The 23,608-nt window shown below is 38.2% G+C and overlaps 3 protein-coding genes across 4 annotated transcripts in view; 2 read left to right on the plus strand and 1 right to left on the minus strand.

The window, feature by feature from the left end:
• LOC105280845 (rab3 GTPase-activating protein catalytic subunit) overlaps nucleotides 1-3,094 on the plus strand; it is a 28,177-nt gene extending 25,083 nt beyond the window's left edge. Inside the window, exons 8-15 of one of the 2 annotated variants that reach the window (XM_011341672.3) lie at nucleotides 7-64; nucleotides 171-261; nucleotides 327-504; nucleotides 924-1,104; nucleotides 1,184-1,283; nucleotides 1,663-1,982; nucleotides 2,161-2,364; nucleotides 2,497-3,094. In XM_011341672.3, the coding sequence (XP_011339974.2) occupies nucleotides 7-64; nucleotides 171-261; nucleotides 327-504; nucleotides 924-1,104; nucleotides 1,184-1,283; nucleotides 1,663-1,982; nucleotides 2,161-2,364; nucleotides 2,497-2,724 (1,360 nt within the window). In that variant the 3' untranslated portion in view covers nucleotides 2,725-3,094. The remainder of the gene's footprint in view (nucleotides 1-6; nucleotides 65-170; nucleotides 262-326; nucleotides 505-923; nucleotides 1,105-1,183; nucleotides 1,284-1,662; nucleotides 1,983-2,160; nucleotides 2,365-2,496) is intronic. The other variant, XM_020032142.2, reaches the window with a different exon arrangement.
• LOC105280846 (transport and Golgi organization protein 6 homolog) lies at nucleotides 3,078-7,237 on the minus strand. The gene is made up of 8 exons (XM_011341675.3): nucleotides 7,115-7,237; nucleotides 6,918-7,020; nucleotides 6,363-6,600; nucleotides 5,686-6,222; nucleotides 4,257-5,471; nucleotides 3,974-4,178; nucleotides 3,549-3,700; nucleotides 3,078-3,477 (listed from the first exon to the last, which is right to left on the minus strand). The coding sequence occupies exons 1-8, from the start codon at nucleotides 7,158-7,160 to the stop codon at nucleotides 3,175-3,177; spliced, it is 2,799 nt and encodes a 932-aa protein (XP_011339977.1). The 5' UTR covers nucleotides 7,161-7,237; the 3' UTR covers nucleotides 3,078-3,174.
• Nucleotides 7,238-16,060: 8,823 nt separating this feature from the next.
• Nucleotides 16,061-16,498, plus strand: LOC113562204. Its single transcript, XM_026970763.1, has one exon. It carries the CDS (start codon nucleotides 16,061-16,063, stop codon nucleotides 16,496-16,498), a length of 438 nt encoding a protein of 145 aa, XP_026826564.1.
• Nucleotides 16,499-23,608: the final 7,110 nt, after the last annotated feature.

Here is a 23,608-nt window from a genome sequence, read left to right on the forward strand (position 1 = left end):
TTCCAGAGTCGGACCTGGTTTTCCGGACTCCGTTCGCACGTGCTTGCTGCATCAAAAGTTACAGGTAACGCGAATTACCAAATATTTTATGTAACGCTTGCGTAATTCACGCGTATCTCTCTTGAGTAAGAGAGTCTCATTGGCTTTGTTCCTACGTTTTACACACGCAGATGATGAACTGCTGCATAGCGAGGAAGAAAGCGCGGGAGGAGAACGCGCACAGATCTCAGAGCATGGAGGTCGACGATGTGGAGGAGACAGGTAGCTTTATATCCTCGACACGTTTGTTAATTGCGTCTCACATTTGTGTGCGTATGATCATACAGTGAAACTTGAAAACTCTCTCGGCTTGGCTTCTGCAGAATCCGAAGAGGAGGAATTTTTTGAGTGTTCGAGCGAGGAGCTGGCGAACGAGGAGGCTCCGTCAACGAGGATGCAGTTGAAGGCAAAGCACCTGCTGTGGAACAAACCAGCGGGTAGATTGGCCAAACATCCTTCACTCAGGTTGGCTGTCCTCCGCGAGCAGCGGCCGCAAATCGGCCGCAAATCGGCCGCGATTCGCATTTCCACGCAAACGAAATTTAGAGATGCTTGAATGTCACTTTAACTGTTGCTTGGTTAAAAAAATTAAAATTAATATAAAATATAAAATATCTAATTTGACTATAGCACGCTAGTTGAGAACGAAAAAAGCAAGTAAAAGTGCAATTTATTAGGGCATTTTAGGGTTTGTAATATGTTTTTCCATCAGCTTCTGTTATTATATTAGCATGCTAATTGCTAGTAAAAGAACACGGTATTTTCTGATACACAAATTCAAGTATCTCCATTTTTTAAGATAACTTATATGCGTTATTCTCGCTGGACGAGTTTGAAAAGTGTACGGTCTATGATTCAACGGGACGTAAATTGACGATGTGTAGGCTGATTCAAACCGGAGACCCTCTTTATCTACCAATCACGCAGGATCCCGTGCCAAAGACGGAGGATCAGCTGGAGGAGGACGCGCAGGTGATGATGCAGCTCGGTACCGACAAATTCGCTTCTGAAATGCGAGCTCGAATGATGAGCGCGTCCTTACTGTCCGACATGGAGTCCTTTAAGGTGCGCATCATACATTAATCCGAAATGTGATGGTGTATCTTGTGAGGTATATCTATTCTTGTTGCAATATATAACGCAGGCGGCAAATCCTGGTGCGGTGTTGGAGGACTTCATCCGATGGTACTCCCCAAGGGATTGGATTGATGACGAAGGCGTCGACGAGTGGGGGCAGGGAAAGGGTCAGTGTTATTTTCATGTTACATGCGAAAGTTCAAGGAACATCGCGAATTTACAACTCTCTGATATTTTCTCTCGAGAAATCTTCATTATATCTATAATTAATCCCGTCAGTTGAATAAAATTGAAGATTTTATTTAAAGATACTGTGACGGTGGCATTTTAAGGAAATGATTTATGCGTTAAAAAAGACTCTGTGCCCAAAGTTAATAATATTGTCAAAGAACACACGCATCGTTTATCTGAATATCTGATAATATATAAGAGAAATAACTTTGCTTTCTAATTACCTTATTATGCAAGAATATAATTCTCTATGAAATCATTATTCCTAGCACTCGCAGCGTCTATTTCTATTATATCTTTTATATTTGCCCGCAGGCCATTTGTCGCCGCGGATGATGATCCCTGATAATCCGTGGTCGACAACGTGGATATCAGCACAACCCGTTCCTGCGCACCGGCAAAAAAGATTATTTGACGACACACGAGAGGCGGAGAAGGCTCTACATTACCTGTGCTCAAGGCGGATAGGCCAGGTTGCGCAGCTCCTGTTGCCAACTTTGACACATGCCGCGCTTTATACCCTGAGCTCACAGAAACAGGAGGCTCTGCCCAGTTTATCTGATGTCGCGCAGAGCATTCTCAATAAATTGCAGTTTGCAACGAAGCCAATTCATCAGAAGCTGCAGTTATATGAGGTAGACATTCGATCTATTATAATTATTAAGTTAATTTTTGTTATAATAATTGTGGATATGTGAATTAAAATGCTTAATATAAATTACCATATAGGCAAATGGAAATTGTTACAGATATAACAATAACGTAACAGATAGACATTTAATTTTCAGTTTCAAATCAATTTTATTTCTCCAGGAAATTACACGGGACGTCGAGAGCGTGGAGGCACTGGTCGCGCAAGTAAATTCACTGCAGCACAAATTAGGCGGTAACACCGATTCCAAAGAATTCACGTCCTTTCTGATTCAGTTGATGCGAGGGAAGGAAGTGAGCGTACCTGGTGGCTCCAGGGGAAACATTGGAGCTCGCATAACAACGATGTTCCGTGACGCTCAGAAAGTAAATTATAATTTTCACGTGATTTTTATATTTGTGATTAAATTGTAAATTTTAATTATCCTATTAAATTATAAATTATAATTATCGTTGTGTTTCACGATTCGAATGTAAAGCGTTGCGGCTTTATTTCAGGCTGCTCATATGATGACGTCTGTTACAAACAGCGATGCGATTGACGCCGCGGGTGATAGCCGCTACAAAACGTTCCCCGAACCGTCATGTAAGGAATTCATTCTGCGGGCGATAATGCCACGACCTTCGCCAGCCTCCACGCCACAGCCGCAGCGATTATATGCCTGCCTCAAACGAGACCACATTCGCTTAGCCGGACTTTTCTCCGAGGATACGACATTCCTGTAATTCTAACTGGAGTCCGTTGTTTGCGGATGTGACAGACCTTGTGTAATCCTCCGTGAATACGTAAACTTGCGTGCACCGTCACGTTTATCAATCGTTGGTGATTGCGAACCACGCGTCATACATCAAATTTGCTTCATTCTTTTTGTTGAACGATCCCGTCCGCAATCTGTTTTTCTGATACATCAGAGATAATTTTCGATCTCGCGTGCGTTTTATAGACGGGAACAATGCAAGGAATAATTACGTGGGCAATTCTGACATGCGATATTTTTCGGTAATGTCGACGATTCATCAAACCGTTCGTTTCACTGCATATCGTGAATGAATTTACGCTTCAAAAAATAAATGTAATCGGTTTTTACGGTTTTAATTGGAAGTGTTCTATATACAATATTCAACATACAAATTTATATGATAATAATAGAGTAGTTAAAAGCTAGTTTTATCGTGTCAGACAAACGACAGATCCAACACGGATATTTTTTTCTCAAGTTTGGGTGGTGCAAATAGGAATTCTTGCATGATGTGATCGATCTCCTCCAGAGCCAGCTGGGCGTGAAGCCTTAGCACGGGATCATCGTCGTTGTCGCGTAAGTGCTTCAGGCCACGATACAAGTCGACCAGGTCGTTACTGAGGTTGCTCAACGTGTCGCGGCCGAGACCGCGAAACAGAAGCGTAGCGACCATCACGGCAGCGCGCCGGCATTCGGGCGCTTTGTCCGATTTTACTACGCACGCGATGCAGTAGAGGACCTAAAAACGTTCAGATCGAGGAAGAATTCTTTGCATGGTCTCAGTTGCCCACAAGATTCTTGCACACGTACCTCGACAAGGATGTTTCCCAATCGAAAGCCCAACACCTTGCAGAGTTCCCCCAAGCAAGACAGACTGGAAGCTCGTATCAAAGGGTCTGCGTCGCGAGCCGAACACAAAAAGCCGTTAATGAGCGCGTTCTTATGAACCACGCTCATTTCACCTGCAAAACGCCATTTTGCGATTATCTCATCATGTCCGGTGGTTGCTCAAGGACTACGAATGTGTGAATCGCCTCGCAATTCTATTCGTTTTCTAAACTCTAACACTTTTTGCTAAATAATGATAATGATGATTTGTTAACAGTGCGTTTTCGTCGTTCGATATTTAATAACCTTGCACATTGAAATAAATTAATGTTATCGGATGAAGAAAGGGTTTATAGAATTTCAGGCTGTAGGGAGAGAATAATAATAAAAAAAAGATTTGTACATACCCAGGGCCCTTGTTGTCTTGACCAATATCTCCCCAAGCTTTATCCTAGTTTCGACGGTTATTTCTGCGCCCGTGATGCGATTCGGCATATCGACGTATTCGGGCATCAGCGTTTCTATGATCTCCTTCGGGTATGCAGTTGCCAAGGCACACAGTCCATTGATGGACGTCAGGTATATAAACGAATCCTCGTGTTTCAAATTCTCCTGCAAACAAGCATGCAAGATGAGACAAATTACGAAAGACGGTGAGGGCAAACGGGTAAGTCATTAAATGTCAGTAACCTGGAAAAGACGGAGGACGATTGCTTTGCGTGCGACGGTGCAAGGATCCTTATTTTCGATTAGCTTCGCGAGTGTTATGATGCCGTGCGCTCGGACGGGGAGCAACGGATCCGCGAGATCTTTTATGGCTTCGTCAAACTTGCTTGACGCCGTCGGATCTATTGACATGTCTTGGTAGTATATTTTTTCGGATCTGACACGGTGCTTTTCACTTGGATCATGCGTTATGATGCAGGCTACCACCTCGTCGATCAGTGATTTGAGTTGTATCGGCATGTTCGAGTTCCTGCGGCGATCCTCTAAAAAGGCGCTGAAATCTTTGAAGAGATCAATTCTGACGGTAGCTTTTCTTTCGGTGAGGATTATTTTTATCAGCATCAAGCTGATGTACAATATCTCACACTCGCTCTCTTGCGTCCCTTGATGATTCTTTGTGTATTCATCGAACAACGACTTTATAAACGACAGCAGTGGCTCGGGATTTTTTATTTGTGCATCTTGGACGGTACTTGTACTGGCTAACTGCGACACAAGTTTGTAGGCCGTTAATTGCATCGCAACGCGTCTCATCTTATCGTCTTCCGTCTCCAGCACTTGCCGCTGCTCGACCTCGTAGCTTAGTTTATTCGCGTTTGACAAGTACTTCAGCATGTAGCAGAATAAGCTGGGAGATAAGCCTTTAGTGGTGGATACCAAGTCGAAAACGGTACCGGATAGTTCCTCGTACTCCAGGCTTCTATTCGGACCAGTGATCTCGACGCCACCGGTAGGCCCGAATTGCGACGTCACATAATCTCCAAGTCCTGTCGACGCGTCGTGCCCTAGAAAAGCTGAATAGAGCTTCTCTCGCATAGACTCCTCCTCAAGGATTTTTAATAGCAGTCGTTGTAAATTCCTTTTCAATATGCAAGCGCTCTCGCGAGTTTTGTCATATAAGCAGAATAAAGGTACAGCGACGCACGAAATCACTTTGCAAGGCAGATGCTTGAATTTGGCGTCCTCCGTTAGAAAACAATTTATCAAATTGTTTATGCACTGTTCTATTACTTTCTCAGATTTTGTAGCGTGTGTTTCTTTCATTATTAAAGGTGCACAAATCACCTCTACAATATACTTTTGACAAGTATCTGGATTGTAATCGTACAACGCTTTAATACAGCAGTTTGCTATTGTCGAGCTGTGCTTAATTTTATTTGAAGAGAGCAGATCCAAAATCTAGAAAAAAAGCAAACGCTCCGTGAGAGATGAAACATTAAGAGGATCCTGGAGTCATCTGTTTTACCCAAGATTGTAATTTCATTGCTACTGTTTTTTGGTTGCATAGAACAAATCCTTTTCCACACTTACAACTTAATAGATTTTCGTCTGTGTGCGTATGTGTGCAATAACATTTATAATTTATATTATATCATAATAATAGTTGAAATACCTGCCGGCACACAGCTTTGTAATACTCGTCAGCGTTCTTTCCATGCGACACTGCTATCAATTTGGAAACCGTGTCCAATTTTTCCCAATCCGCACCCAAATCCAAACCATCTTGGCAAACAGCGGCGATCAACGATAATACTCCATTCGACTGTGTAAGTATTTTAATTAAATAGTTTTGAGCCTCTCGGCGTAGCCATCGCGGTGTGCTTTGCATTCCGAGAATCACCATTAATTCCCGGAAACATACGTACTGCGGGCATTCGTCTAACAGTAACGTTAATTTGTTATGAAATTCTTTTTGCCGATTCTGTAGCCTGTCATATTCTTCCATTGTCATACGAAATTCCTGCTTATTTTGGACCGTTACATCCGAGCATCGTTGAGTATCGCTTAATGGCTTAGCCAGTGGAGCATGAGACAATTGTAACAACGCGGCCATCAGAGATCCAATTTGGGAAAGTACAGCTGGTCGCAAGGTAAGATCAGCGAAACAATCCAAGAGTAAAAGCGTCGAGGAACATAATCGTTCATATTTCTGAAATGTACAAAGTTTGTGTAAAAAGGATTCAAAGGTTCAAACTTCAGGAAACAATTATAGGAAGTAAATTATAGGAATCAGGTAACAATGTTACGTTACAAGATGCTACTGCATGGCAATTAGTACAGCAATCTTACTTCTCGGTATCCCGGATGTTCCTCTTCAGAAATTTTTGAAGCTCTGGGGCACAGTCTGGCCATACCTACGCCAACACCAGGTAGTAGACAGGGAATCACTCCGATTGATACTATTAGTTCTATTGCAATTTTTATAGATTGATATTGTTTTACACTAAACGGTGCATCAGTATCCACAGTTGCATTTTCTTGTTTAATGCCACGTAATATATGAGATATTGCTTGCAGGTATTGGTCTCTATAAATACGAATAGAGAAATATTTTTATATTTAAAGTGACATTAGATATACAAAATTAATTTGGTGCTTTCCTTTCAAAGCATTTAAACCTGAATTTACTTTCCTCCAAGGAGATTTATTAGTTTTCCAATAGATGGAGAAAAGTATCAGAAAATGATGGTGAATATTTCGAAAGTTAACATTTATTTATTAATTTTTTATGATAAAGGCTCAATTTCTTCAAAAAAGCACTGAATTAATTTGCAGGCCTAATATTTTTGGGGACTGTTTCTAACCTATACAGAGAAAGTTTACACAGTATTTTAATAATTTTACCTAATAGAGAGATCTTTGACAGATTGCTTCATGTCTTCAGATAAAATTGGCATTGTTTTTTGTAATATTTGCGCCAATTTATCATGAAAATTCTTAGCATGATCTGTAAGTACAGGTTTAATTGAAACACATAAATATATCAATTAAAATATCCACTTAATTTATTATTTATTAACAAAGTATCTTTGGAATCTTACCATCTTCATTAGATATTAATGCAGACAATATGTTGTGGTAATCCATTGTGGTTTTCCCTTTTTGACATTCTTCTATGAAAGTTTCTTTCTATCCGCCATTAAGGGGAAACTGGAGTTGCTAGTGAACTATTTTTTCACTATAGCGATGGTAATTGCAGTTTCGAAAATTCTCTTTATTGCTTGTGCAGAATAAAAAATCCTTTTCCACAAATAAAGTATAGATAGAAAGAAAATCCGCTCTACAGGACTTTATATTCAAAATGGATAAAAGTTAAAAACTTGCATTTGTCTTTTCTAACTTTTTTCCATTTTGAATATAAAGTCCTGTAGAGCGGACTTTCTTTCTATCTATATTTCATTTGTGGAAAAGGATTTTTTATTCTGCACAAGCAATAAAGAGAATTTTCGAAACTGCAATTACCATCGCTATAGTGAAAAAATAGTTCACTAGCAACTCCAGCTTCCCCTTAATCACAAATTCACAATCCGCCACTGCATTAAGACTTCGGCAGACGCGCGACACGCGACACGCGATATCCAATGAGCGTACAGCTTTTCTATAAAAACTGTACGCTGATTGGACATCGCGTGTCGCCTGTCGCGAGTTGCGTCGCGCTGGTCTGTCGAAGCCTTTTCGGCAAGAGACGAGGGATCTCCCAGATTTCACACACCTATGGGAACAGGATAGAAAGTGCTTTAATTACCTATGTGTAAACCATGCGTAAACCATGCGAATTTACAAGGTAATTTACTTTTTTTTACAAAGTCTTGTCCTTCTCGGAAGCAAAGCAGATCAGTGAGCGCTCACCGCTTCTACATTTTGATTGGTTTCTGCACTTCGATCCAGCGAAGCTCTAAAGGCAAGAACCAATTATATTACAGAATCACTGAGCGCTCATTGATCTGCTTTGATAATTAATTTCAGTTTAAAACTATTTCTTTTCAACAATCACTTAACAAGTTCCAACAAGAAGTCTTATATGGCTCAAAGCGATCGGACCCAGATGGTGGGTCAGATATCAGATATGTTGAGCGGTGAACGGTGATTGCAAATTCTCCAAGTTCCAAAGTCGAAACTTTTTTTAGAGCTCCGGGTAGTTCTGACTAGAGTTCTGACGAAAAGTCTTATCGCTCAAATAATATCTTTTGATCTTTCCGCGAATAAATGATTGTTGAAAGGAAATAGTAAACTGTATAATTAATTATGAAACTATCAGATCTTTTTTACTATCTTTTATATCTTCTTCATCTTTAAAGTAGAAATTATTGTTGAAATGAAATAGTTTTAAACTGACAATAATTATATTTAAATAACTTTAATGTCTATAAATATTTATAATATCTGATCTTTTATAATATATAATATCTTTTTCATCTTTACTAGGATAAATGATTATTGAAAAGAAATAGTTGTACATTGCAATTAATTATGTTTAAATAAAGTTGACTAAAGATTTATAATATCAGATCTTTTATAATATATTTTATAATATCTTTTTCATCTTTCCGCGGATAAATGATTATTGAAAAGAAATACAGAAGTTTTAAACTGATATTCATTATGTTTAAATAAATTTTACGACTAAATATTTATATTATCAGATCTTTTATAACATGATATATCTATTTCATCTTTACTAGGATAAATGATTGTTGCAAAGAAATAGTTTTAAACTGAAATTAATGATGAGAAATAATTTTAAACTGCAATTAATGGTATTACCCAGGCAGCACATGTTAGCCTAATATATGTTTCTTAGACGTATCTAATGTCTAAGAAACATAAAGTACCATTTGAGAAACGGTTTAAATAGAAACTGTTTCTAGACCTAAATTTCAAAAACGTATTTTTCACGTTTCCACAGAAACGAAAAATTTATTTTATTAAATTGATTCGAAATTATATAATTAATATAGAAAGAATAATAATTTCTTAAGTTCTTCTTAATTTGTGAGTATTAATTATTTCTTTTTAATTTGTGAGTATTAATTAGTTTACATCGTTTCAATGTACTCGATTATGGAACAAGAGACAAAAATCAACACATGTGTGTGTGTGTGTGTGTGTGTGTGTGTGTGCTTAAGTATACATAATTTTACACTTTTGAAATGCAGAGATTAATTTCAATAATTATATGAATTTTATTTTGGCAAATTTCAAAAAGTGTTGGATATATGGAGATTTTATTTGTTATAATTACGTAAAAGCTATTTAAAAAATGTTTTCATTGAAAATGATTTATGTATCATACGTCCTTTTATGTGATTATTATATGTCATGTCCATTTATGTGATGTGATGATTCTTTTGTAAGTGAAACAAAAAAAGTTGTACCTATTTTATTTTTAAATTTATGTTTTTATTTATACATTTACATTTCGCGGAAAAATAACATAATTATTGCGCGCGCCGGCATCGAGCGCGCGTTCGCATGATCGGTAGACAAGAGATAGAAAAGGCTATATATTGTTTTCTTCTACGCTAAACATTCGAACGTCGAAGCATCGGCCTGTTGATTGTCGAGCGCAGTGGAACGCACATGTTTGTACACGTTCGTGTATTATGCAGTAGGGTTTTCTTTTGTGTGTGCCTAGGCTATCTTGCGAGTATCGGCGCTTTGGTTAATTGAATTATTAACCTTATTTCCCATTATCAAGCGACGTGGTAGCGTCGCGACGCCAAGTACATAAAAAAATAAATAGCCGCATGAGAAATAGCCGCTTGATACGGCACTGGCGCGGCATCGTCGAGGAGCTACCAAGTAGCCTTATCTCAAGTTTTTGCCTTGTCAGATTTTCCGATGAAATATTCTCGGAAACAAAGATCGTAACAACAAATCTAATGATACTTTTATTATATAATGTTGATACGCACTTGTGATTACGAGTAACTCGAATAACATTGGTGCGGTCAATCTTGAGATCTCGAGTCGAGTTCATGTAAAATCATGTAAAATGTCACTTTCGATTTCCAGTGTTCAAATTCAGTCTCACATACACACGACACATTCAAAGCGAGTTTGCCGCCAAGGCGCGTTTTCATGTAACTAAGGTGCAGTGACTCGTTTAGTAATAGTAGGCGTATCGCCCTAATTTATTCGTTGGTAAAGATCAACGCGCGCGGTTCATCGAAATAATCAAATTTAATAACAACAATTTTAATTAAGTAATTAGTTTTCTCTTAAATTAATATAATCTAATTAAGATATCGCGAATCCGCTTGCGCTGTCTTTTTCAGAATTTCTAATTGTTTCGTTTGTAGTTGAACTTTCAAAAGTTATTAACATTTGTTCAAATAAAAAATTGCTAACTTTGCTATTTGTTAAGATATCGCGAATCCGCCTGCGCTGTCTTTTTCAGAATCGTTTCTAGTCGTTTCGTTTGTAGTTGAACTTTCAAAAGTTAACATTTGTTTAAATAAAAAATAGATAACTTTGCCATTTGTTAAGATATCGCGAATCCGCTTGCGCTGTCTTTTTAGAATCGTTTCTAGTTGTTTGAATTATAGTTGAACTTTTAAAAGTTATTAACATTTGTTTAAATAAAAAATTGCTAACTTTTGTTGAGATATCTTGGTTCAACTACAAACGAAACGAAACAACTGCAAACGATTCTAAAGAAGACTGCGCAAGCGGATTCGAGATATCTCAAAATTTAAAAAATTTATAACAAGCAATGAGATCCCACTAAAAGAACCTCACAAAGGTAAAAATGTACGCCAAGTACATAAAAAATCCCACCTTGTACGCAACAAAAAGTTTAAAAAACTATTTAGCAAAATCAAAACTAAATATGAAATCAATAGTTAACTAGCCAAGTACCTAGAACTAGAAGTACTTAGAAGTACCTAGATGTACCTAGAAGTACTTATTTTATCTAAATATTTTAAAGTTAACAGTGCTATTTTTCATCATGGTGAAAATGTTAATAATGGACATTACACGAACATGTTGCGAGCTAAGGGTACAGAATGGATTTCCGTAAATGATTTAAAAGTTGAGACATGTCATTGGCCTCGAAATGCTAAGGGTGCATACATATTTTTTTAGACAAATAATAATCTATTAATAACTGTTAATCTATTAATAATTAATAATAAAAATAATAATCTCTAAATAATAATTTATTTTTTGAATATTGAAATTCTATGCTATCAAAATTTTTAAAATGTACAAATAGGAGTAAGATCCCTACAAAAACCTTTTTAAAAAAAGAAAAAATATTTACGCCAAGTACATGAAACGTATCGAACTTTCTAAAAACAGTGTAATTATAAAAAAAACAACCTTTCTAAAAAAGTGTATTATGAAAATTTATTTCTTCAAAAATATACATGAAATTAATGCAATTAGCCAAGTATATCATTATTTATTGAAAAATGAATTGTTCACAAATGGATATGAAATAAAATTTATCTAGTATTTGTTTAAAAATGGATGTTGTCAGTGCAATATCCAAAACTTATATACAAGATGCATTCACAATTAATCCAAAAAGTATATGAAACAAGTTGTATACATTCAAAAGTATATGCAACACAAGCTTAACGCATCCATTGTCTCTTCACGCAAATTCTAAGTCACATAAAACGGGCTTAAACTGACTCAAATGATCAACGGAATCATAGTGAAGCAAAAAACTTGGCGTGCCCGGATCGCATTGAACATGTCTTACAAAATTCTTATAAACTTGAGTAACAGTATCTTGATTTGTACTGTATTTTGTATGGTGAGCTATTACATCGTAATACAACCCGAGCACGCCAAGTTTTTTACTTCACTATGATTCCGTTGATCATTTGAGTCAGTTTAAGCCCGTTTTATGTGACTTAGAATTTGCGTGAAGAGACAATGGATGCGTTAAGCTTGTGTTGCATATACTTTTGAATGTATACAACTTGTTTCATATACTTTTTGGATTAATTGTGAATGCATCTTGTATATAAGTTTTGGATATTGCACTGACAACATCCATTTTTAAACAAATACTAGATAAATTTTATTTCATATCCATTTGTGAACAATTCATTTTTCAATAAATAATGATATACTTGGCTAATTGCATTAATTTCATGTATATTTTTGAAGAAATAAATTTTCATAATACACTTTTTTAGAAAGGTTGTTTTTTTTATAATTACACTGTTTTTAGAAAGTTCGATACGTTTCATGTACTTGGCGTAAATATTTTTTCTTTTTTTAAAAAGGTTTTTGTAGGGATTGCCTTGAACGGAAAGCTGTTCTGTTCCGCAAAAAGAAGAAGAGTTAAACTCGGGCTCGATTTCATCATCTCTCTCTCTCTCTCTCTAGCGGTGAGTGTGAACAGACGTGCTTTTGCGGGCTCCGCATTTGAAGGATATTTTCTGCTGTTGGTTGCCCTCCGGGGCCTTTTGTTGCAGCTCCACTTGGTCAGGGCGTTTAAAACTTGACACTGTGTGATATTGGAGGTCTGAGTGTGTGGTTTTTTGGGAGGAAATCACAAATTCTGTCATTGGATCTTTGGAAGTTTCTGGAATATAACAGCCGGCAGTTTGACAGGTCGGGACAAAGCCTCTGTTTTCCCAGCATTGAGGGTCCGTTGCGGCTGATGTGTTTGCGTCCTCTCTTTCTCTCTCTCTCTCGTGTGGACGGCTCATCGCTCGCTGCTGATCGTATAGGACTCCTACTTACCGGCATCACCTGTAGGCTGTCTTCTGCGGCTGAGGCTACCCTGCATTTGAACTGCGTCTACGTGCTTAATATATAGTATTATGCCGGCTGTAAGTTGTAGCTTGTGTAACCGTTTCATTGCGGTGGACGATCTGATTGCTTTGTGTGGCGTGGCGACACATGGGTGTCACAGAGAGTGCCTTAAGAGGCGCCTCGGGCTTTCGGACGGCGAAACTTTGGCTTTCAGTAGTAGGTTCCCGGCTTGCTACGTCTGCGCTAAATCTAAATCTAATTCTAAAATCGGATCGTCTGTGTCGTCTGTACCGACGGATGCTGTACCGACGGACGCTGTAGCCGGATCGAGTAATAATATGACTGCTACTGACATTGCATCCCTTGCGGCTATGATGAATGTGATAAACGCGAAACTGGACTCCTTCGACGCGGCGTTGAAAGATATAGCTGAAATTAAAGATAAAACTTCCACGTTGGATCGGTTGGGGAAGGATGTGCGTGCGTGCGTGGTGGGGGTGCGTAAGCTCTCGGATAGGATTGAGGCCGTGGAACAAACAACGAAGAAACTTGAGAACTTGCAGGAGTCTCTGGCGGATCGCGTCGCGCTCATTGAGGGTCAGTCGGCTGCGGCGCCCTGCAGTTGCTCTTTGGAGGAGTGAGAGGGTTTGATTGATCGTGTGCAGCGCCTCGAACTCGCCGAAAAGAGCTGCAGGTTGACCGTTTCTGGTTTGCCTGAGGGAGATGACGATGAACTTACGGCCTACAACTGCGTTAAACTTGTGTGTAACCTCATTGATCGTGCAGACATTGTGACGTGTATCGCATGCGTAGGCAAAACGATTCGGAACGGCCAAGAACTCTGGTGATTAGATGCTCGTCCCTCACCATCAGAAATAAGATTTTAAATTGTAAAAGACAGCGGGGTCCTTTAAAGGCATGCGAAATTGACTCTAGCTATCCGGCAAACAATGTCTATATTAATGAATTTCTGCCACCTAATTTGTACAAATTGTTAATGGCTGCTAAGTCGACTGCGAGGTCGGCCGACTTTAGATACGTTTGGTGTCGCAATGGCACAATTTATGTAGCAAAATCCAGATCCTCCGAAACTATTCACATTAAAAGTCGCTCAGACCTCGCGAAGATTGTATGAGATGAGACCGTTCCGTGCCCGCCTGCCAGTGTTGATACTACTTTAAGTGGCTTGAAACCTTTGGACTACTTGAATATATGTCATGTTAACGCCCAGTCTCTCGTGCCTCATTTCTCTGAGTTTGCGATCTTCTTTAGTTCTTGTTTTTATGATATTATCATGGTTACGGAGACTTGGCTGAAGCCTGTCATTTCTGATTCTGTAGTTGCGCTTGCTGGTTACAGACTCCTTAGTGTGATAGAACTGGTAGGCAGGGTGGCGGAGTGTGTATATACTATCGCGACACGCTCACAGCCGTGGAAATTCTGTCATCAGTTTCTGATAAATATGTTGGAGGATCTGAATTTTTGTTTATAGAGTTTAGCAGTTCTACTCTTAGAAGATCGTTTATGGGCGTCGTGTATCGCCCTCCGAGAGTTGCGTTTGCGTCGAGTTTAGAATCTGCTTTGCTCGGAGTCTGCCAGGATTACTCTCACAAAGTCATTATGGGCGATTATTAATGCGGATCTACTTTCGAATTCCGCGGATAGTTTATATGTGCGTCGGATTGCGGAATGCGGTGGGTTGCATCTTGTCCCGTATGAGCCTACTCACTTTACGGCGACGTCGGCGACCTGGTTGGACATATGTCTTGTAGACTCTGCTGAAAGCATAGCAAACGCCTACCAGGAAGCTGTACCTTTTCTGTCTGCACACGAGTTGATTACTGTTACCTACAAGGTTCGCGGGCATCGGCGGGCCCGGGATGGGACGGTATTTACTCGGAATTGAAGGGGATTGGAAAACCCTTTATTTCTAGAGTCCATTAACGCTCTAGACATGTCTGTGATTAATGGGTCTTGCTGTGTAGATGAAGCGTTGGTAAAATTAAATGATTTCCTCTCGCAGCGACAGGATGGGTACGCGCAATCCTTTTCCGTCCGGGTGCGTAGGCCTCCGGCACCATGGTTTACGCCCGAAATAAAGCGTCTTATTCGCGAGCGTAATCGGGTCTATGCCCGAATTCGCCGTGCGTCATCGCCGTCTTTGGAGCTCAGGAGTGCTTATAAGGGCTTACGGAGACGGGTCAGAGAGCGGGTTTGCGATGCTCGCTCGAATTATTGTTTTTCACGTTTGTCGAGTATTAGGGATGCACGTAAGCTGTGGATCGAGCTGAGGAGTTTGCGTGTGGTGCGGGATGGGAGAGCTGTGGGTGAGTGTGCTCTGGACCCTGACGCTGTGAACGACTCTTTTTGCGGGGCTTTCGGGCGCGCTCCCTCTGAGACGTGTCTGTCGCGTTTGCGTGTTTCTGACTTCAACGACAGTCAATTATTTTGCGCATGTTACTACGGAATATCTGATTAAGCACTTCCATTTCCCGGACTCTAGGGTGGCGGGGTGTGATGGCTTTTCAGGCTTCTTTCTGAGATCGTGTGCCGCAGCTCTTTTTCCGGTATTGTTGGAGATTTTTAATTGGTCCCTCAGCTCTTCATGTTTTCCTGCGGTTTGGAAATCAGCTCTCATCACGCCAATACCAAAAATATCGAATCCTACGCGGCCGTCTGATTTTAGGCCGATCTCTATCCTCTCCGAATTTTCTAAAGTGCTTGAGCGCATTGTGCGGGACGATGTCGTGAAGTACCTGAGTCAGTCTGGCTACGCGGATCCGACACAATTCGGTTTTAATGCTGGCGGTTCTACTCAGGCTGCCCTGCTGAAGGTTACTGACGATATTCGGAGGGGGGTCGACAATCGCAGGGTTACCGTGTTGGTGCTGTTCGACTTCTCTAAAGCATTTGATATAGTCGACCACTTCATTCTTCTTTAGAGACTGGCGGCATTGGGTTTTTCCTGGCCTGTGCTTCGGTGGTTTTGGTCGTATTTGACGGGCAGGAGGCAGGCTGTTAGGGTCCGTCAGGGGACTTCCCGTTGAAGGTCGGTTTCGTCGGGCGTGCCTCAGGGCTCGGTTCTCGGACCTCTGTTATTCAATCTGTACACGTCCGCCGTAGTCTCGGTAATACGTAATTGTCAGGTTGTGAGATATGCTGACGACTTTCAGCTGTACCTCCACCGTGACCCTGCCACCCTTGGTGATGGTATTGCTCGCGTCAATGAGGATATCGAGGCGCTCTGCTGCTGGGCATCGGATAACATGCTGCGTTTGAATCCGGGGAAAACCAAAGCAATGATTCTCGGTTCTGCCAGGTACGTAAACTCACTCGACTTGAGTACAATTCCACCTATCAGAGTGAGCGATTCTGTCGTTGAATTTGTTACCTCGGCTAGGAATTTAGGGATTTACATCACGCCAACTCTCAGCTGGCGCGAAACGGTTACTGCAACGTGCAATAAGATTTACCGCACACTCTATCAGCTGAGAACTAATAGTGGTTGCCTCCCGCTTTGCTTGAGGAAGACACTGATCAACTCGCTGATCTATCCTCAGCTTGATTACTGTTCGGTGGTCATGTCCGATATAACTGGGGTGGAAAATACGAGACTCCAGCGAGCTTTAAACGCCTGTGTGCGTTTCGTTTTTGGCGTGAGGAGGGATGAGCATATCACTCCATATTTCAGAAGAGCTGGGTGATTGAAGGTGCATGAGCGGCGCGATTACTTTATAGGTGTCTTAATGTACAAGGCTCTGCGGTATCGGGTCCCACTTCATCTGTCTGAGAGGCTTCGCTATGTGACTGATGCTAGAGACAATGTAGCGACGCGAGTCTGTGGGCTGGACCTTGTCGTTCCTAGTTGTCGTACTGCGACTTATCAGAGCTCTTTCATTGTCTACGGTACGCGTCTCTGGAACTCCCTTCCTGCGTCTCTGCGTAGCTCAGCCTCGGTGCCGGTTTTTAAGCGTGCGTTGTATGATCATCTTTTGGAGCTCTCCGTCCATTAATTATAATTAATGTTCTTCCAGTGCATATTAGTGTAATGTAAATTTTGTATTAACTTGTTATTACGAGTTGAATTGTTTTAACTGAAATTCTGTATGGGTTTACCCACTTTTGTTTTTCTTTGTACTTAAGGGCACGTACCCAGTACAATAAAATAAATATCTATCTATCTATCTCTCTCTACAGAAGGTGGGAAAAGCCAGTTTATTAAGGTAAACATTGTGTACTGATTTATTAATATATTCTAATTACATGATTGAGAATTTATTACCTAATTAAGAAATTTATTTATTGAAACAAGTTATCTCGACATGAATATTCTTAACCTATAAATATTGTTACGTGTTCGGGCAGACTTCGGACATAACAATATCATATGATATTGTAAAGAAAGCAAGACAAATTAAATAAAGCAGATAAATTGTTTCAATAAATAAAATTCTTAATAGATAATAAATATGCACTATATCAAAATATAAGACGTGTACACCTTCGTCAAAAACAACCCATACAGCACACAAACGTTAAATCAACATCTCAGAAACGTTGCATAGCAACATTGCAATGTTCCATCAATATCGCAAAATGTAGATTCGACGTAGAAAAGATATTGCATAAATGTCTAATGTCCGTTGAATTGCAATGTCTTGTAGATATTGCATTCAACGTCTACAAGACATTGCAATTCAATATTTAAGAAACCTTTGTTAGATCTTAGGATTGTTCTTTTTCGCTGCACTTCTGAACTAGTGCAATAAGTTGGAGCGAAACAAATATACTTTCTTTCATTCTAACTTTCCAAGCAGAACAAAAAGTCACAATAATGTCAAAAAGACATCATTTTGACATTATCGTGACTTTTTGTTCTCGTTGGGTTATTGCACTAGTTCAGAAGTACAGCGAAAAAGAACAAACCTATTGATTTAACATTATTAATTAATTATTACTATTGGGTTGTTCGGAAAGTAATTTCGTTTTTCACAAAGAGATGTCGTTAGTCGCGTTCCTCGATACTTAACCTTACTCTAAGCGACAAATTCGTTTTATATTTTGACAATTGACATTTCAGACGTCATTTAGTATCTTATTGTGTTGCGATCTGTCAAGTAATTTTTGTTTGGTATCACATCAAACATGGAAAATCAAAGTGAGCATTTTCGTAATATTTTGCTTTTTTACTACCGAAAGGGTAAAAATGCAGTGCAAGCGAGAAAAAAATTGTGTGCCGTGTACGGAGAAGATGTATTGAGTGAACGTCAGTGTCAGAATTGGTTTTCGAAATATCGTACTGGAAATTTCGATTTGAAAGATGCACCACGTTCGGGTCGGCCAATTAAAGCTGATGACGAGAAAATAAAGACTCTGGTGGATGCAAACCGTCGCATAACAACACGCGAAATTGCTGAAAAGTTAAATTTATCGAATTCGACCGTTTACGATCATTTGAAACGCCTTGGATTCGTTTCAAAGCTCGATATTTGGGTTCCACACAATTTAAAGGAAATTGACTTGATTCGACGCATTACCATCTGCGATTCATTGTTGAAACGTGAAGAAAATGAACCATTTTTGAAGCGAATCATAACTGGAGATGAAAAATGGATTGTTTACAACAATGTTAAGCGAAAACGATTATGGTCCAGGCAAGATGAACCTGCTCAATCGACATCGAAGGCAGATATTCATCAAAAGAAGATCATGCTTTCTGTATGGTGGGATTGGAAGGGAATCGTATTTTTCGAGCTACTACCAAGCAACCAGACGACTGATTCGAAAGTGTATTGTCATCAGCTGGATGAATTGGATGCTGCCATCAAGCAGAAGCGACCAGAATTGGCGAATAGGAAGGGTGTCGTATTCCATCACGACAATGCCAGACCACACACAAGTTTGGTCACTCGCCAGAAGCTTTTACAGCTTGGATGGGATGTGCTACCACACCCACCATACTCTCCTGATCTGGCACCATCCGATTACCATTTGTTCCGGTCTCTACAAAATTCTTTGAACAATGTAAACTTCGATTCAAATGAAGGCGTCAAAAATCACTTGCTTCAATTTTTTGTCAATAAGGAGAAGGACTTCTATGAGCGTGGAATCTTAAAGTTGCCAAAAAGATGGCGAAAGGTAGTGGAACAAAATGGCCAATACATCACTGAATAAAATTTATTCTAAATATGAAAAAACCGCCTTTCATTTTTCCTTGAAAAAACGAAATAACTTTCCGAACAACCCAATAGAATACCCCCTTAAAACCAAAATCGATAAAAACTTTTAGTTTAAAAACTTACATTTAAAATTTAAATTTAAAACTTAGTACATATATGTATACGCAATGTGCAATATTATATACTTTTACACATTTTTAGTTGGCGATGTTTCTGATACTTTGACGGTGGTAAAAAGATATAACAAAAATTATATACTTTAATACCATAAAAATATCAGTAACAGTTTAGCATTTTATTTTAGAATGTTTCAGTTTTATATTATGTATTAGTTTAATATTACATTAACATTTAGTTTATTTTGTAGCTTGTGTGTGTAATGCTTTTACAACTTTTATATGCGTTACTTTATTTTATTTTAACGTTGTTATTTACTCTTTAAACATTAAGTATCACATTTATTCTCATTTATAATACTAAAAGCATCGTACTTTTAAGTTGTACCGACATTTTCCTTATAAAACATATACAAAAAAAACCTGAAGTTTTAGTACAAATGTACAATTCTAAATTGTGTTGTATTTCTAAAATATATTATTTATAATTATGTTCTGCAAATGTTATCAAAAACAGAATATGAAGTTCACATATATATACAGGGTGGTCCTGAAATTTTACATATATGTAAATATAAAAATATAACTTTTAATAAAAAGTGTAGTTGAATGTTTAATCTCTACATGCGCGCGTTCGGAGGGGAACCTCTTTGGTCGCTCTTATTTTATCGTCATTGTGTGTGTATTTGTGCGCGCGCGCGTGCGTGTGTGTGTAGAATGATTGTAAAGGAAAATCTCAAAGAAAGCGTCTTCTTTGATATAGTATATAAGGTGTAATTTTCTATATTACCAATACCAATTTCAGAAATCGTTTAAAATACTTTTATATATCAAAGTTTTATTTATATGATAAAGCATAAAAAGATATACGTTCAGCTTTTCAAATGATTTTTGTACACTAAAAAACAAAGTGACAAATGTTGTTTCTTAATTTGCCAAAGAAATTTTATATGAAGCATCATTGATAAATTTTCAAGCAATATTTGTCATTATTATTAATTGCACAGAGTATATTTAGAAAGCATAATATATCAGTATCTCAGAGGTAGACAGTGTTAAGTCACATTTTTTGTAAAAACACAATTTTTATATTTTATGAATGAGGTTGTTAAGGAAATGCTAAGTTAATTCATAAAATATAAAAGTCTAGTTTTTTTTACAAAAATGTGACTTAACACTGCTCTATCTTTGAGGCATTGATATATAGAATTGATATTTTTCTGACGGTTTCTGAAACGTTTATTTTCCCGAAAAAGAAACGTTTCTCCTAACGTTTTTTTGGTGGACATTTTTCTCCTAAATAAACGTTTCAATAAAATGGTTATAAAACGTTACGGCAAAACGTTTATGAAACGGTTTTGAAACCAATGTGTGCTGCCTGGGTAGTTTCTTTGTTATATCCATATCTCACATGCTATATCCTCGGCAACACCCCCTCACCATGAATACGCGGGTCCAGTATTATATGGTCTAAGGTTCACCGTATATAACAAAATCTGACCTCTGTGAAGTTAGCACCCCAATTGCAAAATTTTGATATAATTAATAGAGTTCTGGCTCTTCCCCAAAGAGTTCTAGAGTTCCTGATACGTTTTGAAAAGAGTTCCGGCGATTAAATATAAAAAATCAGGATTTGAAGATATGGGGTGCCAACTTCACGTTTTTGCGAAAGGAAAATTGGTCATAACTTTTTTATTTCAAGCAGGAGCCAAAACAGTTCTAATACTTTTCGATGGAACTCTTGTAGCGCTATTCAGAACCTTTTTCTCCGTTTTCTCCGTTTAGAAGAAATTAGAAAATTTCTCTTCTGGAAATGAAAAATCGCTAGAACTCTTTTAGTTTTGGTTTGTGCGCTTCGAGTCTTAATAATAATCGTTAGAACTCTTGAAGAGCTATCCAGAACTCTCATCAGAACTCCGAATTTGTTAAAAAAGTTTTTCAACCCGAAGGACTTAGAAATTTTCAGGTCAAGAAACTAAAATTGACGAGAACTCTTTTAGTTTTGGTTTTAGCGCTTCGAGTCTTAATAATAATCGTTAGAACTCTTGAAGAGCTACCCAGAATTATCAACAGAACTCCGAATTTGTTAAAAACCTTTTTCGATCCGAGGAACTCAAAAAATTAAAACTAAAAGATTATGTCGAACCATGTATCAACTTTTGCAGAAGCTTTGAAGGAACATTGTCTCTTGACGTACTTTTGTGCTTATTTTTCTCGTAAAATACTTTCCGGCAGCGAAATGAGAAATTACTTGTATTAAGTTCTAATTTATTATTGCACTTTGGACACTGTACTTCCTTATGTATTAACTTATTCTCTATTAAGAACTCTATCACTATGTATTAAGTTATGTTTTATTAAAAAATGAAAAAAAACGATTCCAAATAGGTCTTCAATTCATGTGAAGCGAGGTTCCACGCAAAGCAAGGTTCTATATTGTAACTTCCACGCAGTACTTTTGGACATAGTTTGTTTGCGCGCGCGCACACACACACACACACACCGAAGGGGGGGGGCGGGTGGGGGGCCGAAGGCCCCCCGCACCCCCCCTCGCAGGGTGGGTGGGTGGAAGACGCTTTTTTTCATGTCTTTCCGTGTCGAAATAAATGGTGTCCAAACTGTTCAATTGCGCACCGTGCAGTTGGACACCGTTTATTTCGACATGGAAAGACATGAAAAAAAGCGTCTTCCACCCACCCACCCTGCGAGGGGGGGTGCGGGGGGCCTTCGGCCCCCCACCCGCACCCCCCCTTCGGTGTGTGTGTGTGTGTGTGCGCGCGCGCAAACAAACTATGTCCAAAAGTACTGCGTGGAAGTTACAATATAGAACCTTGCTTTGCGTGGAACCTCGCTTCACATGAATTGAAGACCTATTTGGAATCGTTTTTTTTCATTTTTTAATAAAACATAACTTAATACATAGTGATAGAGTTCTTAATAGAGAATAAGTTAATACATAAGGAAGTACAGTGTCCAAAGTGCAATAATAAATTAGAACTTAATACAAGTAATTTCTCATTTCGCTGCCGGAAAGTATTTTACGAGAAAAATAAGCACAAAAGTACGTCAAGAGACAATGTTCCTTCAAAGCTTCTGCAAAAGTTGATACATGGTTCGACATAATCTTTTAGTTTTAATTTTTTGAGTTCCTCGGATCGAAAAAGGTTTTTAACAAATTCGGAGTTCTGTTGATAATTCTGGGTAGCTCTTCAAGAGTTCTAACGATTATTATTAAGACTCGAAGCGCTAAAACCAAAACTGAAAGAGTTCTCGTCAATTTTAGTTTCTTGACCTGAAAATTTCTAAGTCCTTCGGGTTGAAAAACTTTTTTAACAAATTCGGAGTTCTGATGAGAGTTCTGGATAGCTCTTCAAGAGTTCTAACGATTATTATTAAGACTCGAAGCGCACAAACCAAAACTAAAAGAGTTCTAGCGATTTTTCATTTCCAGAAGAGAAATTTTCTAATTTCTTCTAAACGGAGAAAACGGAGAAAAAGGGTTCTGAATAGCGCTACAAGAGTTCCATCGAAAAGTATTAGAACTGTTTTGGCTCCTGCTTGAAATAAAAAAGTTATGACCAATTTTCCTTTCGCAAAAACGTGAAGTTGGCACCCCATATCTTCAAATCCTGATTTTTTATATTTAATCGCCGGAACTCTTTTCAAAACGTATCAGGAACTCTAGAACTTTTTGGGGAAGAGCCAGAACTCTATTAATTATATCAAAATTTTGCAATTGGGGTGCTAACTTCACAGAGGTCAAAATCTGCATATAACGAAACATTATAACAGGGAATTTCAAAGTATAAATTCGAAATATAAATAGCTGATTTTTCGTCAACGTTTGTACGTTATATTCGAAACTTTAACTTTTGATACATTTTCAGATCTTTCTTTTAAAGTACTGTAATATCATATAAAGAAATGCAGTAACATTATAACACGAATAATGATAAATGATACTACAATTGTATATATAAGATGATCCTATTATAAAAATGGATTATCAATACCGCCCTTTTGTATCCCTTTAGGTTCTTTTCTGGAAAACTCCCAAGTAATGAAAAGTGCAAAGAACGCAATCTGTTAATGTTCATACTATCATGTGTTAAATAAAACTTATATCCGAATAAACCATTGTTGTTTGATTAAATATTGTATTAAAATACTTTCCAGACTAAATTAATATCAATGAATTATATGCCATATGCTACATAATAGGAAATACAAGAAAACAATATTAAACAGATAAATGATAAAAAGAGTCAGTTTTTAATAAATGTATTACATAATATCACATCTATTTAGTATTCGTCGCAACAATTTGAATATCCATAAATCAATACATTTAATGATATCTATAAATCTAACATTCGTACATTTTAAAAATAAATTGATGAAAACAAAAGTAACAGATTACGAATAATATTAAATCAATTACAATTATATTAAAGTATATCATGTATCTATTACTAACACACAAAATATACATATAATCTTAATACACATGGTACTGACT

This window comes from Ooceraea biroi, chromosome 6 (assembly GCF_003672135.1).
Source record: "Ooceraea biroi isolate clonal line C1 chromosome 6, Obir_v5.4, whole genome shotgun sequence".
In the NCBI taxonomy this organism is placed as follows: Eukaryota; Metazoa; Arthropoda; class Insecta; order Hymenoptera; family Formicidae; genus Ooceraea; species Ooceraea biroi.